This window comes from Nycticebus coucang, chromosome 18, assembly GCF_027406575.1.
Source record: "Nycticebus coucang isolate mNycCou1 chromosome 18, mNycCou1.pri, whole genome shotgun sequence".
Classification (NCBI taxonomy): domain Eukaryota; kingdom Metazoa; phylum Chordata; class Mammalia; order Primates; family Lorisidae; genus Nycticebus; species Nycticebus coucang.
Window position 1 is genome coordinate 64,548,144 of NC_069797.1, and position 23,455 is coordinate 64,571,598.

General features: G+C 48.9%; 1 protein-coding gene across 2 annotated transcripts in view; it reads right to left on the reverse strand.

Annotated features, from left to right (window-relative positions):
- Positions 1 to 402: 402 nt before the first annotated feature.
- Positions 403 to 23,455, reverse strand: part of PECAM1 (platelet and endothelial cell adhesion molecule 1) — an 86,468-nt gene continuing 63,415 nt past the window's right edge. For both annotated transcript variants that reach the window (XM_053570789.1, XM_053570788.1), the window contains 5 exons: positions 22,931 to 22,984; positions 21,548 to 21,610; positions 15,303 to 15,359; positions 7,816 to 7,838; positions 403 to 1,407 (listed from right to left, as the gene is read on the reverse strand). In XM_053570789.1, coding sequence (XP_053426764.1) covers positions 1,378 to 1,407; positions 7,816 to 7,838; positions 15,303 to 15,359; positions 21,548 to 21,610; positions 22,931 to 22,984 — 227 coding nt within the window. In that variant the 3' untranslated portion in view covers positions 403 to 1,377. The remainder of the gene's footprint in view (positions 1,408 to 7,815; positions 7,839 to 15,302; positions 15,360 to 21,547; positions 21,611 to 22,930; positions 22,985 to 23,455) is intronic.

Consider the following 23,455-nt stretch of genomic DNA (forward strand, 5'->3'; position numbering starts at 1 on the left):
ATTCAGAGACATTAATTTCTTAGTATAAGTATATACCAAACATTACATGGGATATACTTATACTAAAAAGACTTGTCATTTATCTGAAATTCAAATTTAATTGGACATGTTGGATTTTTAATATTTTTGTTTGCTAAACTGGCAATTGTGTTGTGCCAGAGAGAGCCTAGTGGTCGTCAGCTGGGACGCAATCATGAAGCCATCAGGCAATGATCTTGACCCTTGCACAACCCTAGCCCTGACTTCAAAAAAGACCACATAGGCCCTTGGTCTGTGTAAGGCTCAGTCTGCTGGTGAGACCTGTGTAGTTCTCTGTGTGACTTCAGAGGCCAGAGGAGTCCTCAGCACTTCAGATATTCTATTTGCATGTGGGCTCTTGGAATAGGACATTTCACAGATTGGTGAAGAGCAAAGATCAAATTTATTTAATACAACACCCTTCAGGGTCCCTGCTGCTATGTCACTGAGGAGAAGAGGGAACATGATTTTGGTTAGGTGTGGTGCTGTTGAAATTCCACAGCAAAACAGCCACAGCCCCTCTCCCAGCCACTCGAGATACTGTCAGAAACATCTTAAGACCTCTTTTCTTCAGCAAGGAATAAATTAAAAAAAATTAGTAAGAAAAATATGTACTTCATTTTTCTATTAAAAATAATATTTGCTGTAGGCAACCATCCTCCTGACCTTCAGCCTTCAGCCATGGTGGAGGACAAGAAAAGGTATAGCGAGACAGCTTAGGGACATCTGTGCTCATTCCACTATCATTTTGTGCAGTGCCTGAATGAACCCCTTTTCAGGTTGGCGTTTCCAAGGAGTTGCACCCAAGCAGCTTTGGTCTCCCATTTGTGGTGGGTATGAGGTCACAGAGGGGACAGGGTGCAGTTGTCTGGTCAGTGTGTGTACTCTCAAAGGACAAGGACTACCCAGACATACAGGTCTTTGAAGGACAAAGGAAAAGGAAAAACCTAGCCCCTAAACCAGGCCATTTGCTAGAAGTGATTGACTATAAAATAAAAATCGGTTTCTGTGTACGAGGGCACAAGGAAAAGGTCTTTATCTCTGTATAAGACAACATATTCAAGTTTCAAAATATCCCAATGGCCTGTTGACCCGGAACCTCCTCTGCTCTTCCAAATGCTCCAAGTTGATGAAAGGAAGGCCATGGGGGAAATTAAACAGCCCCTCACATCTCTTTATACCCAACATTAATGCAGCAGGATACATTTAAGAACTGGTGGCTTGGCCCGAGAAATCGCTATGTTTGGTGGGAGCAGGGCAGGCTCATAAATAAGTGCACAGAAGTCTTGGCATGCAGGGATCAGCCGCTCTTCTCGGAACATGGCCATTCTCCCAGGAGCGAACGTCTTCCCTCGCTGTCTAAGCTTCATCAAGGGAGCCTTCCGTTCTCTGTAGTGACAAGAGACAAGACAAGCTATGGCCATCGCCTGAGGATTCAGATCTCCTGGTAGAAAGAAATGCAAAATGGCAGATAGCACTTTTCAAGAGAACTGCAGAGCAAGGCTGTCACCTGCTGGTCCTTTACCCTCTGGGGACACAGCTCCTGGCCACAGGCATTTCTCCTTCTCTTGTGCCTGCTCTCCAGGGCCTATAAGCCTCTATCCCTATTTCATTTTTCACATCAGTCCGTCAGGTAACTTCATCAAATGCTCACGTGCGCCCAGCATGGTGTCACATGTGTGCTCCACTTCGCCACAGAGGAATAAGAGACCTGGCTTACAGCTTCAGTTCTTCCTCTGAATAACATGAGATGTGCCCTCTTGAGGACTATTTTTATTTTTTGCAGTTTTTGGCCAGGGTCGGGTTTTTTGAACCTGCCACCTCTGGCATATGGAGCCAGCGCCCTACTCCTTGAGCCACAGGCGCCGCCCGAGGACTATTTTTTTTTTTGTTGTTGCAGTTTGGCCGGGGCTGGGTTTGAACCCGCCACCCTCGGCATATGGGGCTGGCGCCTTACCCACTGAGCCACAGGCGCCGCCCCAGCCGAGGACTATTTTTTTAATGTTAAGAATAAAAGGCTGATAGGCTGGACATGGTGCTATAATTCCTAGCACTTTGGGAGGTCTAGGTAGGAATATTGCTTGAGCTCCGGAGTTCTAGACCAGTCTGAGTGAGAGCAAGACCCTGTTTTTACCAAAAATGGTCAAATTAGCTAGGCACTGTGGCATGTTCCTATAGTCCCAGTTTACTCAGGAGGCTGCGGCAGGAGGATTGCTTGAGCCCAGGAGTTTGAGGTTGCAGTGAGCTATGATGAGATGACACCACTGCACTCTAGCCCAGATAATAGAGAGACTATAGATTCTGTATTAAAAAAAAGAATGATAAATATTTGGCTCAGCGCCCATAGCACAGTGGTTACAGAGCCAGCCACATACAACAAGGGTGGCAGGTTAGAACTCAGCTCAGGCCAGCTAAACAACAATGACAACTGCCACAAAAAACAGCCAGGCATTGTAGCAGGCACCTGTAGTCCCCACTACTTGGGAGGCTAAGGCAAGAGAATTGCTTAAGCCCAAGAGTTTGAGGTTGCTGTAAGCTGTGACACTATGGCACTCTACTGAGGGCGACACAATGAGACTGTGTCTCAAAAAAAAAAAAAAAAGAATGACATTCTAACACATTTCCACATGGATGAAGCTTGAAAACATTATGCTAAATAAGCTAGTTAAGAAAGGACAAATATCATATGATTCCACTTAGAATGTATCTAGAATGGCCAAATTCATAGAAAGTATAACAATAGCTTCTGGCAGGTGGTAGGAGGGGCAATGGGGGAAATCATTATTCAGTTGATACAGCGTTTGTTTGGCATGAAGAAAAAGTTCTAGAGAGGGAGAGTGGTGATGGGTGCACAGCAATGTGACTGCACCTAATAAAAATGAATTAAATGTTAAAATGGTAAATTTCATAATTATGTATATTTCACCACAATAATAAAAAAAGATCCCCTATGCCATCTTGTAGAGTTCTAGAGTTTCAAATGGTACTTGTGTCACCGACACACCTATCAGTGCCTGGACCCTTATCTGACTTGTACATTGTTCTCTGTGCTGAGGATGCAAGAAACTGCCTCCAAGAATTTTATATTCTATCAATTACTGATAAACAACACTACTATAAAGCAGAAGGTAGAAGGGGCCATAGAAACTTCAGAAAGGGTTAGGTTCATAGTCAGTGAGAGAATCTTGGGCTGGGAAGTGAGGAAATCACAGAAGTGACTCTGGAGCTTCATTTTTCTTTTTTTTTGAGACAGAGCCTCAAGCTGTTGCCTTGGTAGAGTGCCGTGGCAGCACAGCTCACAGCAACCTCCAACTCTTGGGCTCCAGTGATTCTCCTGCCTCCGCCTCCCAAGTAGCTGGGACTACAGTCAACTGCCACAACGTCCGGCCATTTTTTTTTTTTTTTTTGGTTGCAGCCGTCATTGCTGTTTGGCGGGCCTGGACTGGATTCGAACCCACCAGCTCAGGTGTATGTGGCTGGCGCCTTAGCTGCTTGAGCCACAGGTGCTGAGCCCAAAGATTGGATTTTGACAAATGGAAGCAGCCTTTGCAGGGCAAAAAGCAGGGCACACCAGGAGATACTGGAGTAGAGAGGCCCTGGGTAAAGGTGGGTCCTGAAGAGCAGGGAGCATCTAAGTCTACTGTTCTGGTCTCTTTGTGAGCACAAGACACCCTGCTACAGGTGGAACTCAGGGAGGCAGGGGCAGTAGAAGATGTGGGATGACTCAGAGGCTTGGGAACACCATAGAGGGGCTGGTCGGTTTCCTCAGGGTGAGCTGAGATAGTGTCTCCATTTCATTCTGGCCCTGCTAGGTCTGAAGACCCTTAGGAACAGGATGCAGGGCTAAGGAGCCCCAACTAGAAGTCTAAGGCCCTGGCTCCTCCTTTGCCAGGAGAGACACGTGCAACTGGGCCAAGAAAGCTGTGTTTGGCCCCAGAGGTCTGGAGGCCTGCCATCCTTGGCAGCCACCTTTGTCCCATTTCCTTTACTCTGCCTGGAGGAGGGAGACATGACTCTAGAGTCCAGCCTTTTTGCAGGCCCCAGACCAAGTCCCTCCCCAGACACCTCCCCTCTGCCTCTCTGGAAGCAGCCAGTGCTCAGGGCACTGCTACAGAACCAACTCTACAGACAGGAAGGGCTGGGCCACCGTCAGCAGGGCCTTGGATGTTTTGAAGTAAAGGTTAATGCGCTCATACCCAAAGCCTGGGCTCGCTGTGCTTAAATTGGAGGCCAGCTGCCAGCTACCCAAGTACAGCTGTGAGACTGCCTTGCTTTTGGACAGAACAGGGTGTGGACCCCCTTGAGGTCATTTTGCTTCCAGTACTCCCTGGGATCTCTCTAATTCCTGCTTCCAGAAAGTACGTTTATGACACTTCCAATAAACCAGGTTAGTGCCAGGTGCTCATTTAATCCTTGCCGCAACTGCGTGAGGGAGTTTTATGATTCCCAGTTTACAGATGAGGAAGCAGCAGCCCTGAGAGGTTAAGAAATCTGCCCATGATGACAAGGCTAGGAAGCGGCAAGTCACGTTTAACAAGGGTTTCTGATTCCTAAGTCAAAGTTGGGCATTGGGTGAGTCCTACGTTGGGTGAGCCTCCACTACGTTCTCCACATGTGGCAGGTACATCTTAGGGCAAAATGACGTAAATTCCCCCATCCACATCTGCTATTGTCCAAGTGTTTGCTGAGAAGAACTTTAAAATGGATAAACAACTGGCTTTCACATGGTAGTTTGCAGTTGCAAAGTTTCTCATTTACCCTCAAGAAAATTCTAGTAGGAGCCAACATGGTAGCCATAATACTAGCACTCTGGGAGGCCAAGCTGGGAGGATCCCTTGAGCTCAGGAGTTCAAGACCAGCCTGAGCAAGAGCAAGACCCTGTCTCTACTAAAAATAGTAAAATTAGTCTGGTGTTGTGGCAGGCACCTGTAGTCCCTGCTACTTGGGAGGCTGAGGCAGGAAGATCACTTGAAACCTAGAGTTAGAGGTTGCTGTGAGCTAGGCCGAGGCCATTGCACTTGAGCCTGGGAACAGATTAACTGTCTCAAAAGGAAAAAAAAGAAAGAGAGAGAGAGAAAGAAAATTCTAGTAGGGAGTTGTTGCTATTGCTGTTATCTTCCTCCTATTCTTCCTCTCCATTTTATAGACGAGGGAACTTAAGGCTTGAGGAAGACGGGACCACCCAAAAGATGGCTGGAAGTCATCCTACTATCTTCTGAGAAGGAGCCCCTGAAGCCCAGCTGTCAGCTGGCCCCAGGGAAGGAGGGAGGTGAGCTGTAAATGGCAACTGTCTTTTTTTCCGTAACAAGCCGGGGTTCTCTCCAAGGCCCCTAGACCCTGACAGGTCCAGATCACCCCTTTAAGGACAGGGTGTTCTCTTTCACATTATCTGTCTGCGCTGGCCACAAACACAATTTATAAACAAGGTAAAAATGGCAGAGGAAAAATGAAGTCAGAATGTGCTATTGAAGCAAGTCAAACAATACCAAATTAGTATTTGGCTAAGTGGCTATCTCATTGTGAAGATATTTCCTCCAATATGTTTTCAGAGGCAGCGGCCATTAAACAACTGGAATGATTGCCAGGTTTGATTTCAGGAAGGAAATCCCCTCCCATTTCCCTGCTGGGCAATTCAATTAATCTACTCTTAACCCCCACCGGTGGATTATGAGGGAAACTGTATCTGCTTCTTTAACGAACAAAATCTGTTCGCTTAACGATTCAAAATTCCTTTCCCAACGGCTGGGACTCCTGTGCTCCCACTAAATGGCTTCATTATTTGGGAGGTGGGGGCAGACACAGCCATAGTGAGCTCTCAGGAGTATCCTGGAAGCAGAAACTGCCAGGCCCATGCATTAGCTTTTGGAGAAAAAAAAAGTTCTGCCTGGTTTGGAGCTCAGAGATTTTGACCAGAGAGACCCTCTGGATGGCAGACAAAGTAACTAAGTTGGTCCCGAAGAGTGCTGATTCTCCTCAGCAGCAGATGTGCATTGGGGGACGCTGCCATGCTTTACTGTAGTAGGAGAATAGGTTTTTATCTGGTCCCACACTGCCCACAAAGCAGAGTTCTTACTTTCTATTCTCTCAAAGCCTTATTGGTGGGACAGTGACTTGATCTCTCTATATATTTTTTGAGACAGAGTCTTCTCTGTTGCCCAGGCTTGACTGCTGTGGCATTGGGGCTACCTGATAGCAAACTCCTGGGCTCAAGCAATCCTGCAGCTGGCACTATAGGCACCCACCATGACACCCAGATAATTTTTTCTACTTTTAGTAAAAAAATGGGGTCTCTACTCTTGCTCAGCCTGGTCACAAACTCCTGAGCTCAAGGGATCCTCCTGCTTCAGCCTCCCAGAGTGCTAAGATTACAGGTGTGAGCCACCACGTCTGGCCATGACTTGATTTCTTGTATCATGGACAGAGGACTGGCCAGGGAGTCTGAGCCTAGGGGCCTATTCCTCACTCTGCTATTAGCTATGTGGGTGACCCCGGGCAAGCTGTTCTACCAAGGCAGCCTTTAATTTCCTCATCTATAAATTGGGCTCCCTGCCCTTCTGAGGCAATTTTCTGTGCTTTCAGGAGTTGGAGTGGTCTAGGCTAGGAAAAAACCCATTCATTTCATTCCTCTTTTCCTTAAATTGATGGCTTTCCTTCGTAAAAAAGAATGTCAGTGGCTTCCTGTCCGTCAGAGACATAATGAGCTCTGTTTTACAAGAACTCAGATGAGGGCAAAACAGAGGAAGCCAGGGGCCCACGGGAAGGGCCACCAGAAATCTTGCTGAAAGTTCTTCTCAGATCTTAAAGAAGACATTTATGAGGCAAAGTCCTCATATCTCAAGATATTAGCTGCCCAGTTAACTCCTGCATTGCTGGGTGGCTCTCATCAAGGTCAGGAGTTGGGAAGACAGAGGCAGATGTGTCTTTACAAAGTTTGAATTTGGGGCTCTGTGTCTTTCTTAAACCCTTCCTTCTGCCAAATCACTACTTCCTAAATCTGCTATTTCCTACAGAATGAAACCTCTAAACAAGGTGAGGCATTTGAGTCCTTTACATTCGAGGCCTGACTTACCTTTCCCCTTTCACTTGTCCCTGTCACCCTTTTGTTCTCCTGTTTTAAGCTGCTAAAAACTGGTCACCCCCATCCTTTTGCACCTGCTGTTCTACCTCGATGCTGCTATAATTTGATTCATTCTTCATGGCCTATCCGAATGACCCCTCCTTGGGGAAGAGTCCACTAGCCAGGTCTCTCCTCTGTGCTCCCTCAGGCTCGAGTGCAATTGTCATTACTTTGCTTTATGATCAGTGACCATAGTCTAATTCCCTCATTAGACAGAGGATGAACTCCTGGGCTCAATGACTTTGAGTGGTCACCAAGGCCTGGCATCTAGTGTAGCAGGTAACTGGCTGGCTGATTTGAAATGAGTAGTCAGGGGCTCTGATACTCCAAGTGTACCTCCCAAAACTGCCTCACTTCCTGAGACCAGACCCTAGCTTTAGAAAATTTCTGCTTTACTCATTGGGTACTAGATGCCCTAGATTCTGGTTCTGCAGGAGGATTTCCAGGCTCTCCCTTTCTATGGTGCTGAGATTAATGATGGAAACAGCAGGAGAGAATATTTGAAATCAGAACTGGCCCAGGCTTGTCAGAGGAGCCCAACACCCCTGGTCTAACACAGACTAAGTGAGTATGGAGAAGGGGAGGAGAATTAATGGACTGCAGAATCAGAATGAGTCTAGAAAGATTCCATTTTTCAATGGAGCACTTTTAAAAACAATGCATATGAAACATGTACTTACAGAATTTCTGTTTTCCATGGAATCTGTAAAACAAAGGATAACATGGCAGTGAGAAAGGCAAAGAACACAGTTTGGCTCCCTACCAACATCTCAGGAACTGGACCATGGTGAGGAAGGAGGGACAGGGTAGAGGTGGGGTGCCAGGACCATAGGGAAGCTTGCTACTCAGATTTATGGCCCCTTTGTCACAGCTTCCCCGGGACTTCTAATTCCATGTGACAAGCATATCCTGGCACCTCATTTGACATTTTATTTTATTATTATTTTTCTTTTCTTTTGAGACAGAGTCTTACTTTGTCACCCTTGGTAGAGTGCTGTGGCATCATAGCTCACAGCAACCTCAAACTCTTGCACTCAAGTGATCCTTTTGCCTCAACCTCCCAAATAGCTGGAACTATAGGGGCCCACCACAATGCCCAGCTATTTTTAGAGACAGGGTCTTGGTCTGGCTCAGGCTGGTCTTGAACTCATGAGCTCAATAAATCCACCCACCTCGGCCTCCCAGAGTGCTAGGATTACAGGCATGAGGCACTGCACCGGCCTTCATTTGACATTTTGAACCATTAAAAAAAAATAGCAGCAATTTCCTTTGTTTTTTAAGGAAAAAAATTTAAAAACGATGGGAAAATAGACATTAGCAGATAAAAATTATCTCTGGTCCCACTCTCCAAATCCTGTTGATACTTTTCTTTCCAGTCATTTTCTACTATGAAACTCCATTTGGGGGAGATGGAAGAACAGTTATAATTGCACAGCATATGACATTTTATATCCTATCTTTTTCACATAACCTGACTTTATAAACATTTTCTCGTAACTTCTTAGACATAATTGTTAAAGTGGTTGCCATGATAATTGTTAAATGGATGCGCAACTGTTCACACTTCCCCAGCGCCTTACTTTAAAAATTCAGGTCCTTTCCAAGTTTTGCTATTTGAAATAATACCATTAGTATCCTCTCTGGGAATAAAGCCATTCTCATATTTCATACTGTTTTGTCTGCCTTTTCCCAGGAGTGAGATCACAAAGCGGGAGATATAAACATTGCCAACGCTCTTAGCACAAATGGCCAAACTGTCTGAAGGGCAGAGCCACCAGATCCTTTGCCCCGCCTCTTGGGGGTCTTATTTCAACTATCTGAAGCCCACACCATCTTCTTGCCAGAATGTCTGCCGGATGTGGCTGGCCCTGCCCTGCCAGGGTGCAACCGTGCAGATGGCCCTGGCTACGTGTCAGGAAGAGGAGAGTGAGGATGAGAAAAGCCAGTGAGAATAGAAAGCTCTGTGTTGTGTGTGTGTGTGTGTGTGATCTGCCAGCATTCCTTGGACTTGGTCTCCACTGCAAGGGGCAAGAAAGAGTATGACCCGCCCCTTTGGACAGAACCAGGCCCCCACCACTAGCAGAGTTTCTGAATGATCAGTGGCCCACAGGTTGGGGCAGATTCCCCAAACAACCTTCTGTGAACATAAACCTCAAGACAGAGAAGCCGCAGGGACCTTACTGCTGCCTGGGAAGACCCTGCAAGGAGGTGTGAGTGTCGGGATGGTTGCTGTTCTGGAAGGTGGTAGAGGTAAGGGGGGAGGGCCATGACCTCTCCCCAAGTCCTCAGTCTCACTTGAGGGAACCATGCCAAGGGGCTTTGGTTTGTACCCAGACCCAAGCTCAAACCTAGTCCCTCCTGGACCTTGGGCAGGCGTAGGGCCCATCTGTTGTAGCAAGAGTCACAACCCTTCTGCTTCTCTAATTTAAAAATATCCTGTTCCCATAAATCCACCTCCCCCTAACACCCTGTCTTATCACAACTCCATTGTGCCTCTCCTCTAGAGGGAACAGTGCCAGAAGTTCTTAAGGGGCCCCCTCTTCTGTCCTGGCTGGGCCAGAGGCAGGCGTCAACGGCCCAATGACGAATCAGGCCAGCCGCGAAGTCAAGCCATTGTGTCAACTTCCACACATTGAGTGAAGCTATGGGCTTGAAATGTGACCCCCACCCCAAATGTGACCTGGGAGGAGTCAAAGGACCCCATGCTTCCTGTACCCCTATAGTCCCACAGGCTCTGGAACCAGACCAAGTGGGAAAGAGCTTTAAGTCTGTTCCCAAAAACCGGACATGTGGACAGTACTGATGGGACACCAAGTCTGTGCCCACTTGTAGTTTTTATTTCTTTTTGGTGCTACAGCAGCTGCTACAGAAGCAGAGTTGGGGGGGAGGGGTGTCACCTACCTCTTCATGGAGTACTTTTTTGCTACCTTGCATGCTGAAGTAGGAAACGCCACCCGGGGGGCAGGGTTGGTGGTGCCTGCTGGCCTGGCTAGCCCTGGGCCTCACCGGATGTGTGGGGACTGACCCTCAAGCGCTCCTCTCTTTCTCCCAGAGGGGGTCTAGGCACAGAGCCCTCCTCTGCTTTGGTTCTTTCTTGGTGACCCCTTCCTGTCCTGGGTACTCTCAGCCCAGCCACTGTTGTCATACGTAGTGGCAGGGATGCTGTGAGGAGCAGGGGTTTCTGCCTCCCTAAGAAACATCCCGGAAGTCTGAATTCCAAGTAAAGAGAAAGTGGAAGGTGGAACTGGGTAAGCAGATACTCTGATGGGGAGGTGGCCGCTTTGACTCAACAGACATGGCAAGTGCCTGCGGCAAGACTTGGCGTCTCTTTCAGGGCCAGTTGTCAGGTGGGAAATGCTCCAGGTCACACCCAAGGTGGGGCACAGGGCAAGTAAGAGCTGGTGCCTGGAGAGAGGAAAACCAGCTCTCCTGCTGATGGGGTCACAGGAGGTGAATTTCTTGATGCCAGGATTTCTCTGGCTCTGTTGACATTTTGGGCTAGGGGGCTGTCCTATGCGCAGCAGGATGTTTTGAAGCATCCCAGGCCTCTACCCACTAGGTGCAGCCACGTTCCCCTCCCCCCCCCACCAAGTTATGACAACCAGAACGTCATACTTAACGCCCCAGAGGTGGACACTTGAGAGGGTTAAAATGAGAAATTTTAGGTTATGTGTGTGTGACCCCAATTTTTTTTGAGACAGAGTCTCACTATGTTACCCTTGGTAGAGTGCTGTGGTGTCACAGCTCAGAGCAACCTCAAACTCTTAGGCTTAAGTGATTCTCTTGCGTCAGCCTCCCAAGTAGCTGGGCCTGCAGGTGCTCCCCACAATGCCTGGCTATTTTTGTGTTGTAGTTGCCATTGTTGTTTAGCAGGCCTGGGGCTGGGTTTGAACCTGCCAGCCCCAGTGTATGTGGCTGGTGCCCTAACCACTGAAGTATAGGCGCTGAGCCCCAATTTTAAAAATAAAAAATTAAATTTTAAAGAGTAAAATGTGGGGTGGCACTGTGTCTCAGTGGGTAGACCGCTGGCCACATATACCTGGGCTGGCTCGGGCCAGCTAAAAAAACAAGAATGACAACTGCAACCAAAAAATAGCCGGGCACTGTGGCAGGTGCCTGTAGTCCCAGTTATTTGGGAGGCTGAGGCAAGAGAATCGTTTAAGCCCAAGAGTTTGAGATTGCTGTGAGCTGTGACGCCATGGCACTCTACTCAGGGTGATAGCTTGAGACTCTGTCTCAAAAATAAATAAACAAACAAAAAGAGTAAAAAGTGGGCCAGGTGTGACGGCTCACATCTGTAATCCTGGCAGTTTGGGAGGCCAAGTCGGGTGAATCCCTTGAGATCAGGAGTTTAAGACCAGCCTGAGCAAGAGCCAAACCCTGTCTCTACTAAAAACAGAAAAATTAGCCGGGCATTGTAGCAGGCACCTGAGTCTCAGATGCTCAGGAGACTGAGGCAGAAGGATTGCTTGAGCCCAGGAAGTTTGAAGTTGCTGTGAGCTAGGCTTATGCAATAACACTGCAGCCTGGGTGACAGAGTGAGACTCTGTCTCAACAATTACAACAGCACCACCAACAAAAAAGCCCCCACATAACCTGTGAGGATCTTGGCCTTACACACAGGGAGTGCTCACTAAATGTTAGCTTTAACCAGGACAGAGGAGGAAGGTACTCTCCCAACCTAGATAATTAGAGTGTAAGGAGAAAAGAAAAATCAACATGGAAGAAAAGAAATCTGCAGTTTTTAGAGGTAGATTAGTACCCAGAGCAAAGAGTTGCTGAAGAACTTGGCAATGATGAAGAATTTGGGAATGGTTAGGAGGATGCATAAGCAGTGATGATTGTTACAAACCCTGGGTGGGGAGGTGTTACCACATGGAGGTTTGAGTAAGGGATGAGTGTGGGAGAAGCCTGAGGGGGTGGATCACCAGGGGCTGAAGCATCTGGCTCCTTGGAGAATCATCCAGCTTCCCCCAGGCATAGAGGGAACCTCCCTTTCTGATTTTATGTGGAGTGTGGAAGAAAAGGGATTTCTAAAAGATGGTTTCTGTTTAGGAAGTCCCAGGGAATTAAGGAGCAAAAATCCTCAAAAGGGCGGGGGAGGGGAGAAAGAAAAGGAATCAACCCTGGCCCCTGGGCTCCTCTCCCTGAGCAGCAGCTGAGAGGAAATACTTGGCAACAGGAAACTCCTCAGCTTCCAGGATGAGGTGCCTTCTAGGGGAGTGAAGTCACTGGATTCAGGCAGCTACAACTTCCCCAGGCTCTGCTCTCTCTACCCTCAGCCCCTGGGCGGGTTAGAGACCTGCCAGGGTCTCCACCAGGCTGCCTGGTTAGAGACCAGATTGCAGAGGGACCCGAGCCCTAAGTCCCAGCATCACAGGGGTGACCTGGAAACACCCCAGCCTAGGAGTTGGAGACCATTCTAGTCTTGACTTGGGCAAGGCATTGAATCCTCTAGGGCTCAAGTTCCTCCTGGGTTTTTTAATGAATATTGACTGAATGCTCACCATATGGTGGGGATAATACACTGACTACTAGGGAAAATTAGCACCACTCCCATGATCCTGTCTTATCTCCCTTTTTCATTGAATATCATTCCCATTTAATAGTTGAAAAAACTGGGCGGTGCCTGTGGCTCAACTGGGTAGGGCGCCTGTCCCATATGCCAGAGGTGGCAGTTTCAAGCCCAGCCCCGGCCAAAAACCACACACACACACACAAAAGAAACTTCATGACATCACACAGCAATATAGACAATAAATAGTGGGGAAATATGACAGATTTTGCTCAGATGATAGAATGGATTGAGATCAAGATTATAGACCAGGGCAGCACTTGTGGCTCAAGGAGTAGGGCGCCGGCCCCATATGCTGGAGGTGGCAGGTTCAAACCTGTCCCTGGCCAAAAAAACCCTGCAAATAAATAAATAAATAAATAAAGCATGAGATCAAAAAAATATATAAAATAAAATAAATAGTTGAAAAAACTGAGTCCCAGAGGGGTAAGAAAGACATCTTAGTCAAAGTCACACAGCTGGTAAGCAGCAGCCCCAGAACAGGGGCCGGGATGTCTCCCCACAGAGCCAGGGCTTTTGACTACCTCAACTCCCTGCGAGAGCAGGTACTCCAATGCCTCTGGTTTCAGCCTGAGGGAGCTGTCAGGTTCCAACACCCTGGGACCCAGGGTGATCTAGAACCAGTCTGGGGACCCTGAGAGAACCCACTTGAATAGCTCGCTGCCCTAGAGCAAATATAGAAAATCAGAATGTGCTACCCCAAACACACCACTTTGGCATAAGGACTATTTTGAACTGGAGGCAAATGAAAATCAACACATGCAGAAAGAAGCCTTCCCGGAGCTTCCTGATCCAACTAGAAGCAGGAACTGCTGAGAAACGAGAGCTACCATAAATCCCCCTCCTGGGAAGTTTTATGGCCATGAAGACAGAATGTCGGCACCAAGACGGACCTGCACAAACAAACCTCCCTTGATTAGTTTCCCCGCAGCTCGTGACCCTTGGAATCCTAAAACCGCTTTTCTTCTATTTATCTTTCTCAATTAAGATGCTTTATAGATTCCAGCTTATCACCACCCCTTGGAGTCATTCATCTTTTTTTTTTTTTTTTAAGACAGGGTCTCAAGCTGTCACCTTGGGTAGAGTGCCGTGGTATTACAACTCACAGCAACCTCAAACTCTTGGGCTTAAGGGATTCTCTTGCCTCAGCCTCCAAAGTATCTGGGACTACACGTGCCCACCACAATGCCCAGCTATTTTTTTATTGTTGTTGAAGTTGTCATTGCTGTTTTAGCTGGCCTGGGCTGGGTTTGAACCCTCTAGCCTCGGTATATGTGGCCAGTGCCCTACCCACTGAGCTACAGGCACCGCCAGGAGTCACTCATCCTTGAGGTGTGTCCTGCATGATGAAGGGTGCACATGTTAAAAAACTCTTTACTTTTTCACTTGTCTAATGTGCCGAGCCCCAGAGTCAGAGAACCTAAGACAGGAGAGGAAAAAAATCTGTTTTTCCCTCCTACCCAGACTCTTTGGAATCCACACTAGGGTAGCCTTCACCAGCTGTGAACGGGCCTCCACTGGTAGCCTCAGGTAACAGCAGACCCCAAGGCCTCAAGGCACAGGTGGTGAGGTCTCCTGTGCTCCCCACATCCCCCCAGTTTTCCTTCCCCAAAGACAGAGTAGCCTAGTGACTGAAGCCTGAGGTCTGGCTCCAGAACAGCCAGTTCTCAGGGGCTTGCTTGCTGTGTGATCTCGGGCACACAGACAGGCTAAGGGGTCTTAACCTTTCTGTACCTCAGTTTCCTCATCTATAAAACAGAACTTATTGTGAAGATTGACAGAGATGATTTACCTAGACTGCATTAGCACATACAGTAAATGCTCCCTAAATATGAGCATAACCAAAGCAATTGAAAGCATACTCTCCAGCCCTGACCCAAGGATGAGGTCAATCTCAGGGGCCACTGCAAAAGCAGAAGGGACACTTTTGCACAATTGCTCAGTGGGACCAACCTTGAAATCTACTTTACTCTGAGTTACACCAGAAGAAGAAAGCCTATTTACATAATTCCAAATCTGTGTTTTACTAGCTCTGAATATATGGAGATCACAAAATGAGGTACTTGAGCCAAAAATTCCTCAGGAACTGGTTTATAAAAATCATTCAATCACTGTCAAGTTCCATAAGCAGCTGAGTTTCTGCTCTACTTGTGAAAATACTGATTTTTGAAAAAAAAATAAATGGAGGAGAAATCACTATTTCAGGTCATTGAACAATTCCTTTAAAACAGTGCTTCTCGGGCGGCGCCTGTGGCTCAAAGGGATAGGGCGCCAGTCCCATATGCTGGAGGTGGTTGGTTCAAACCCAGCCTTGGCCAAAAAAAAAAAAAAAAAAAAACCAAAAAAAAAAAAAAACAGTGCTTCTCCGATGTCGGCAGCATCAGAAATATCTGAGAGCTTATTGAGTTCAGATTCTAGAGATTCTGATTCTCTGCACCTGGGCTGGGCTTGCTGCTGCCACAAGGTTTTTTCAGGGCAGCAGGAAAGAGTGAGCTAACAACTCTGGTGTGAGTGGTGATCTTTTCGGGTTTCTTTGCTTCTGCTTTTCTCGGCCCACCCTCCAGGCTGGGGAGGCGGGGGACCCTCACTCACCGCGGCTGGCTTTCCGGATTTCGCTGTACACCGTCTCTGTGCCCTTTGTTCCCAGTGCTGGAAAAAGGACAGAGCACAGGTCAGTAGCTGCCTCCAGACACTGTCAAAGCAGGGAAAGGACAGAGGCTCTGTAAGCAAGGCCTGCCCCCCACTCCCAGCCCACCAGCGCCCGTGACCAGAAGCACCTGGAGACCTTGTCATTTCCTGATTTTAGAAGACTCTGTGCAAATGGACCAAAAGGTGGAAAAAAACAAAAGACTCTGGCCTAACCAGGGTCACTCTTGATCTAGAAGTAGGTCAACAGGTCATTGTGGGGCAGGACCACCTGCTCCAGAGGAACCCGGGGCCTCAGGGGTCAAAAGTAGAGGAGTCAAAAGTGGAGCACAGGCCTCCTGCCAGCCTCGGGGCCCCATCCCTCTCTCCCTGCCATGGTGACCTGTGTCCAGCTCTTCCAGGCCCCTCCCAGCTGGGCTCAGCTGTGTCTTCTCAGCCACCTGAGAGATCTCAGGCCTGGGTTAGAGCCGGGACATCATCAGTGACTCTAGGGATCAGCAGGGATAAGAAGCATGTGCAGGGCTGGATGGCCACACCGCACCTGCTGGCTTCCCGCACTGCGTGGGCCTCACTTTGGGTCCTGACTACATCTGTCTGGGCTGGGCCCTGCTGCAGGATTTTTTTTTCTTTGAGACAGTTTGTTTCTGTCACCCTGGTAGAGTGCCATGGCTTCATGGCTCACAGCAACCTCAAACTCTTGGGTTCAAGTGATCCTTTTGCCTCATTCTCCTGAGTAGCTAGGACTACGGGCATGTGCCACTACGCCTCACTCGTTTTTCTATTTTTAGTAGAGATAGGATCTTGCTCTTGCTCAGGATGGTCTTGAACTCCTGAGCTCAAGCAATCCACCTGCTTGGGCCTCCCAGAGTGCTGGGATCACAGGCGTGAGCCACCGCGCCCAGCCTGGTGCTGGATTTTTTAAAGAGCTCCAGAAGGATTCCAACATGCAGACAGGGGAAAGATCCTCTGGGCTACGCCCTTCAGATCAGCAGGCAGGACGACTGACCCAAGGTAAGGATTATACCCTGAGAAGACTTGGGGGCTTGAGAGACAAAGTATGTGCTATTGCCATCTGTTTATCTTACTTTGAGGTATAGGCATGGGATGTGTATATCTAAATGCCTGCAAACACAGTGTACACACACCCACACACACAGTGCTCACGGACACACCCATAGCATGTCTACACAGATTGTACACACACATGAACGCGTGTGTGCACACACTCATACACAATGTCCACGTGCACACATACAGGGTGCATGCACATGTGCACACATACACCCTGAGGAAACAGGAAATAGGAAACAGGATGGAACCTGGCCACTTCCCCAGCTCCTGTCACCTGCACAGAGGACCAGGAAGCCTCACTTTGGAAAAGAGCCCAACACCGAGACAGCCAATTCCTTTACAGGTCAGAAAACGTAGCCTCAGATGGGCTAAGGTTCTTCCTGCTGCCAGTCAGGGCCAGGTGGGCGTTTCTCTCTCAGGGGCAGATGGCCTGAGCACGATCATGGACTCTAACTGCACTGAAAGGCCCTCAACTCACCATGTCCCAGGAATGCCCCACTCTCACCTCCTGACCCTCACACACTCCTCTGCTGCTGGCACTACCCTTTCTCTTTGCACCATTCCTCCAAGACCCTGGACGAGTCTCCTCATGTGAGCACACCCACACACTCAATCCTTTCTGTTCCCGGGACAGGTACATGGGCCCCTGTGCTCCCAGAGCCCTGTGCTCTGGGGAAATTTGCCTATGACACACTCACTTTACTTGGCCCCTTGACTGACTCCCCTGGCAGACCCCAGACTCCCCCAGAACAGCAGCTGAGGTCTTGAGCATGTCCCATTTCCAGGCTCACACAGCTACCTTGGGGAATCTGTCAAGGTTTGGAGTTTCCTGTGTCAGGACCCATGTGTGAGGAGAGAGCCTGGGGTTGGTTCAGATCCCCACAACTGAACTTGGAGCATATGTGGTGACTGGAGCCTTGGAGAAGGCATTGTACTGGTCCCTCTCAGCTATCAAACAGGAGTCAGAACTCAATAGAGTGGCTGAGATATCAGAGGACCCCATGGCTTCGGCAGAGATACCCACACAACTCCCCAGTCTCTCTGGTGCTAGATTTGGGGGCACAGTAGGAAGCTTTGGGGAGTCCCCTACCAGCTATGGGGGGGTGTCCTCCACATTCTTAAGGCACCCTCTGATTGATGGCAGGCGTGGACAAGTCGCTTGTCCAGCATAAATCTAGACACCTTCAGTGTGCCCTGCGCCATGCAAGAGGACAGGTGACAGGCCCTGGGCACAGCTTTTGAGAGCTCCAGGCTGTCGGGCAGATAGGGGCACAGGTAGCACTGATGCCAGGATAGACGCTCTAGGACACCACGCACCAGGTGCATGGGGGTCACTTCCAGTCATCCCCTGACCCAGCCTCATGTGGGAGCTGAGCAAGGCGGGGACTAAATGGAGGAGGGAGCTCAGGGGCCAAGCCCGGGAGCCAGGACATCCTGTGAGTCCCACCATCCCTGGCATGTAACGGGCAGCTAGGAGACCTCTCTGGTCACCTTGGGGTCCCTTCTGGACCTGTGTGGCTCTACTTGCTTCCCTTTCTCCTGAAAAGTCACGTCAGCCCAGCCAGCAGGGAGCTTCTTACTGGAGCTGGGGCCCCCTCAATGGGCGAGGAGGGTCAGCTCCTCACTACGCCCCCCTTCTTGTGCTCTGTGGCAGCAGCTGCCTGTTAATGACTAAACCAGGCCACCAGGCTGTTTGTCTCTGCTGTCAGAGATGTTTCCGGATGGGGCTTTATTTTGGCTTCTGTTTTTCTGTGTTAACAGAGGAAAAGAAGACTTCGACATCATGGGGCTTTCCCAGCAATTAGCCTCAGAGCAAACATGCAGCAACCCAGGATTTAACGAGTTCCTTCCCACCCCTCTCCACCCCTAATGACTGTGTGAGCAGCTACCAGGGTTGGAGCTGGACATGGCCCCCACCCACCCTCCTCCACAGGTAGAAGAGGAAAGGTCTTGAGAACAGGTGAGGGGTTGGCCAAGACCAGGTCAAGTTAACTTGTCCCTGACCTTGAACCCACAAAGCCCTTTCCTCGTCTAGTAAAACCTTGCTCCCCATACACAGAAGGTGAATGGCAAATATCAGAGGCTAGAACTTGACCCTCCCCATAGCTGCCCCTTAGCTGCCAAGGAGGAGGCTTCCTTTAGAAGCTCTCCATTGCCAAAGTGACCTCATTCTGGGTCTACCCAGGACCCCCTGCAGCCCACACAGCCTTGTACAAATCAGGAAAAGGTAACCGGTTAGGGAGCTAGGCATGGTGGCACATGCCTGTAATCCCAGCACTCTGGGAGGCCAAGGTGGGTGGATTGCCTGAGCTCAGGAGTTGGAGACCAGTGTGAATAAGAGTGAGACCCCATCTCTAAAAAAAAAAAAATAGAAAAACTAGCGGGGATATTGAGGCTAGCACCTGCAGTCCCAGCTACTCAGGAGGCTCAGGCAAGAGGATCACTTAAGCCCAAGAGTTTGAGGTTGCCATGAGTTATGATGCCACAGCACTCTACCCAAGGGTGACAAAGTGAGATTCTGTCTCCAAAAAAAAAAGTAACCAGTTAGGTGACGGCAACCCTGCAGCCGCACAGCCTGGCAAGGAAAGCACAGGCCCCTGTTTCTCCCCATCCTAGGGGTCTCAAGATCTCCTTCTCCCTTAGACCCCTCCTTCCCTTTGAGTAAGAAAAGGAAAGTCAGATGGTCCTGTGCAGCCCTCATAGGTCCAACGCACATCAGCCCAGATGGCAGCTGAGCAAGGCCAGGCCTGGCCTTCTGCAAGGATTAGCACCGGAGCCCAATGCCAGAGCCCAGGACAGGAATGCTCGAGCATATAGTGGAGTGTGCAGGGTTAAGAATGGAGAAGGCAGCGGGGTTTCCCACTCACATCCAAAACCTCTGGGCAGCCTTGCCCTTTTGTTCCCTTTTCCCTCCAAAGCTGACATCCCCTCAAGAGAAAGTGAGCTGGGCGGCACCTGTGGCTCAGTGAGTAGGGCGCCAGCCCCATATACTGAGGGTGGTGGGTTCAAACCCAGCCCCAACCAAACTGCAACAAAAAATAGCCGGGCGTTGTGGCGGGCTCCTGTTGTCCCAGCTACTTGGGAGGCTGAGGCAAGAGAATCGCCTAAGCCCAGGAGTTGGAGGTTGCTGTGAGCTGTGTGATGCATGGCACTCTACTAAGGGCAATAAAGTGAGACTCTGTTTCTACAAAAAGAAAAAAAGAGAGAAAGTGAGCCGCCACCCAAGGGACCATGCTCATCACTGTGCTGGGTGATGGAGAGGGTGTTATGCTCCAGGGTCAGGCTGGCCCAGGGATATCTGGTGGGAGATCACCACGGTCCCATCCACCACAGCCCATCCAGACCTGCTTCTGAACACTGCTATCACATGGGCGTCTCGCAGTGAACCCCAAACCAGACCTCACCATGAGCTTCTTCCCCTCAGTATCGGACATCTCAACCATCTCGACTGTGCTGTTGCTCAGTCGAGAAACATGTCTGCCCCATCCTGGCCCCAAAATTCTTCATCTGGCACTGTTATCTGTCCCCACAAAATATCTAGAATCCACATGTTGCTGTTGCTGGGTCTCATCCCTTCTTGCATGATGGTGACACACTAGTCTCTCTGCCTCCATTCTTGCCTCCCCTTGAATCCATTTCCCTTGCCAGGTATGAGGATCTTTTTAAAAGATGGGATAGGAAGCTGTCAGTTCCTTGCCTCAGACTTTTCCAAAAGCTCTCTAACCCCTTGGGAATAGAATGCAAAGACATCTTTGGAGGCCCTGCATCTGCCCCAGTGCCACCTGCCTCCTTTCTGTCTTTCCCACTGAGCAGACTCCGTTTAATTTGTAAATTCACTGAGCTCTGAGCTGCCCTTCCCATTTCCTGGGGCTGCCTACCCCTCCCTCTTGGTAGGACTGCCTTTTCGCACCCTTCAGGCCCAGCTTAAATGCCATCCCTCCAACAGGCCTTTTCCGCCTTCTCCTTGCACCCCGTCTTCTCCTCCTCAGCACCTGCTATAAGCTGGCGCTGTCTTCCTGGCTCCCTTTCAGGCTGTCCTTCCATGAGGGAAGGACTGCATGTCCTTTGCTGCCTGCATAGTCGCTGTTCCCTTGTGGGCCTTCATCACTATTTGTTACTTCAATAAGTGAATCACTTTGCAGTGAAATAGAAGAGGAGATGGTCAGGCCCACCACACTTCCCAGCCCTCTCAGGTCTCGGCTCGACTTGGGAGCAGGGCACCCTGGACAGCTGAGCAGATCAGGCAGTCCACAGTCCCAGGGGCCATCCCGATGGCTGCTATGGGCATGGCGTCCCAGGGTTTAGCACACAGCCTCAGAGCTGAGCAGAACAGCCTGTCGGCAAGGTTCTATGCACACAGTTGCAGACAAGACCACATACAACAAAAAGGGAGAAGGAATCCAAAGTTCCTCCCAAATCATGGAGCAAGCGGTGACTTCCCCATATGACTATGGCTCTGTTCTAAGGAGCTTCCCACCAAGGGAGGAAGGTTCCAAATGACAATTTCCTTTGAGTGTGCAGGAACTCCTGGCTGGGTGAGCTCTGAAGAAGGGTTAGGATACATGTGTCCTTTTCTCTGGTGCCAAAAGAAACTGAGATTGATGTTCCAGCCTTTGCTATGGACCAGCCCACTAGGCATCAGTCTTCCCAGCACAGAACCAGAGGCGGGGAATTCCAGGGAGGCCTGCCATGGAGAGACCCCCATACACACAAGAACAAAACCTGAGATGTAAAACCAGTACCACTGTTCACACTGGCAGGGATTTCCTGCTTTCAAAAAAGCCTTTACCCAAGTGTCCCACTAAATAGCAAAGCCCTCAATACCTTAAAACATGCATTTGATTACACACATTCGGTCTGCACAAGCAACATTAGGAACACACGGGATGTAGGCAAGCGGGGAACCCCTGGAAGAAAGCCTAAACGCTCAGGAGTAAGGCTGCCCTCAAAGTCTCTTACACAGAAATGAATTGCTCAGCATTCAGAAATACTGGGCCAGGCATAGTATTTCTGCTGACCACTTCTCTTTGGAGCAACTGAGGCTGCCTAGACTTCTCACTGAGCACAGCACCCAATACAAGGGCAAAGCATGGGGACTCACTCAAATGAGCAGCATTTACCTCTGTGAGGCTCAGCTGAGGATACTTGCACTTCTGTGTACTCCACGTCCAAGTTCAGAGGCTCTGCTCAAAGGAAATACAACATCTTGGATTTAGAAAGAATCTCTTTTGGCAGGGGAGCCTCAGACCACATTGCTAATGTATCCCATATTTTGAGGGGGTGGTTAGACACGGGTGTGACCCCATTCCAGCTGGAGAAGGCAGCAGGAACCCTGCATGGGTCTAGGAGGCAGAGACAGGGCCTCAGGGCATTTGGTCTCTTCCCTGACTCTCCTGTCACCTGGATGTGGAGGGACTGTCCTGCATAGCTCTCCGTTTCAACAATGGGAGGACTCGTAACAGCCCAGTGGTAGTCACAGCAGTTAACACAGTTCAGTCTCCTTCAAAATGCTGGCAGCTCTCTGTGGGTCGCAGGCATGCAAAGCTGCCTCCAGGATGGAAATAATCCAGGAAATGGAGAATGGGGTTCACCGGCCTAAAAGTGCTTGTGTGTGGCATCTAAGTTAATAAAACCGCTCAGAGGGCTACTGAAGAAATCTAGGAAATGAGCTATTTTTTTGTGTCTTCAGCTCAGAATAACCTTGTTTTGTTTTTAAAGCCCCAAAGAATCAGACAGAACATCAGCTATTACAAGGATGATTCTGCAGTGAAGAAGACTTTTCAGGGGCAGCACCTGTGATTCAGTGGGTAGGGCACCAGCCCCATATACCAAGGGTGGTGGGTTCGAATCTGGCCCCAGCCAGCTAAAACAGCAGTGACAACTGCTACAAAAAATAGCTGAGCATTGCGGCGGGCGCCTGTAGTCCCAGCTACTCAGGAGGCTGAGGCAAGATAAGTGCCTAAGCCTAAGAGTTGGAGGTTTCTGTGAGCGATGATGCCGCCGCACTCTACTGAGGGCGACAAAGTGAGACTCTGTCTCAAAAAAAAAAAAAAAAAAAAAGACTTTTCAGAAAGAGGCCTTTACTGAATCTTCTCACTTCCTCAGGAATTTAAGCGCCCATGAGTTAGCAGCCCAAAGAAGAAAGGAATTCTGGGAAAAAAAAAATATATATATATGGAGACCAATCCCTCTGAGCTTTAGATGGACGCAAGTGATCTATTGTTAATTGTCTTTTAGAATCCCTGCCTCAATACCCAAGAGAAAAGCAGCCCATTCTGAGGCAGGAAGTTGCTTTTTAGGTATAATCCAGTTCTTCCCTGTTTGGATTCAGGCTACTTTCCTATTCAGGACCCTAGATAGCAGAGAAAGCAACGAGCAGCTATGTGCACACATCAGCTAGTTATAGTCATGGAGAGGTGGGAAATTATCCCGAAAGGTAGTTTCTTTTTCCTGTAGGTTTTTTGATATGCAAATGTGTCTAATAAAAACAATTAGATAATTACCTTTATTATCATTCATTGGTTTCATTGCATGGTTTCCAACATCATCATTGTAACCTAGTTGAAAAATAACAATTAGGACGAGCAACAATGGAAATTATAGTTTTTTATAACTTCAAAAAAATTCAGTACGGAAGCAGTGACTCGTGCCTATAATCCCCACACTGAGAGTCCGAGGCAGGAGGATCACTTAGTTCAAGACCAGCCTGAGCAAGAGCAAGACCCCAGCCAGGTACGGTGGCTTATGCCTGTAATCCCTGTGCTCTAGAAGGTGGAGGTGGGTAGATTGCTTGAGCTTAGGAGTTTGAGACCAGCCTGAGCAAGAGCAAGACCCAGTCTCTACTAAAAATAGAAAAACTAGCCAGGAGTGTGGCGAACATCTGTAGTCCCAGCTACTTGGGAAGCTGAGGCAGGAGGATCTCTTCAACCCAAGAATTTGAGGCTGCTCTGAGCTATGAGGCCATGGCACTCTACCTAAGGTGACAAAATTGCCCTGGGTAGACTGCAATGGCATCACAGCTCACAGCA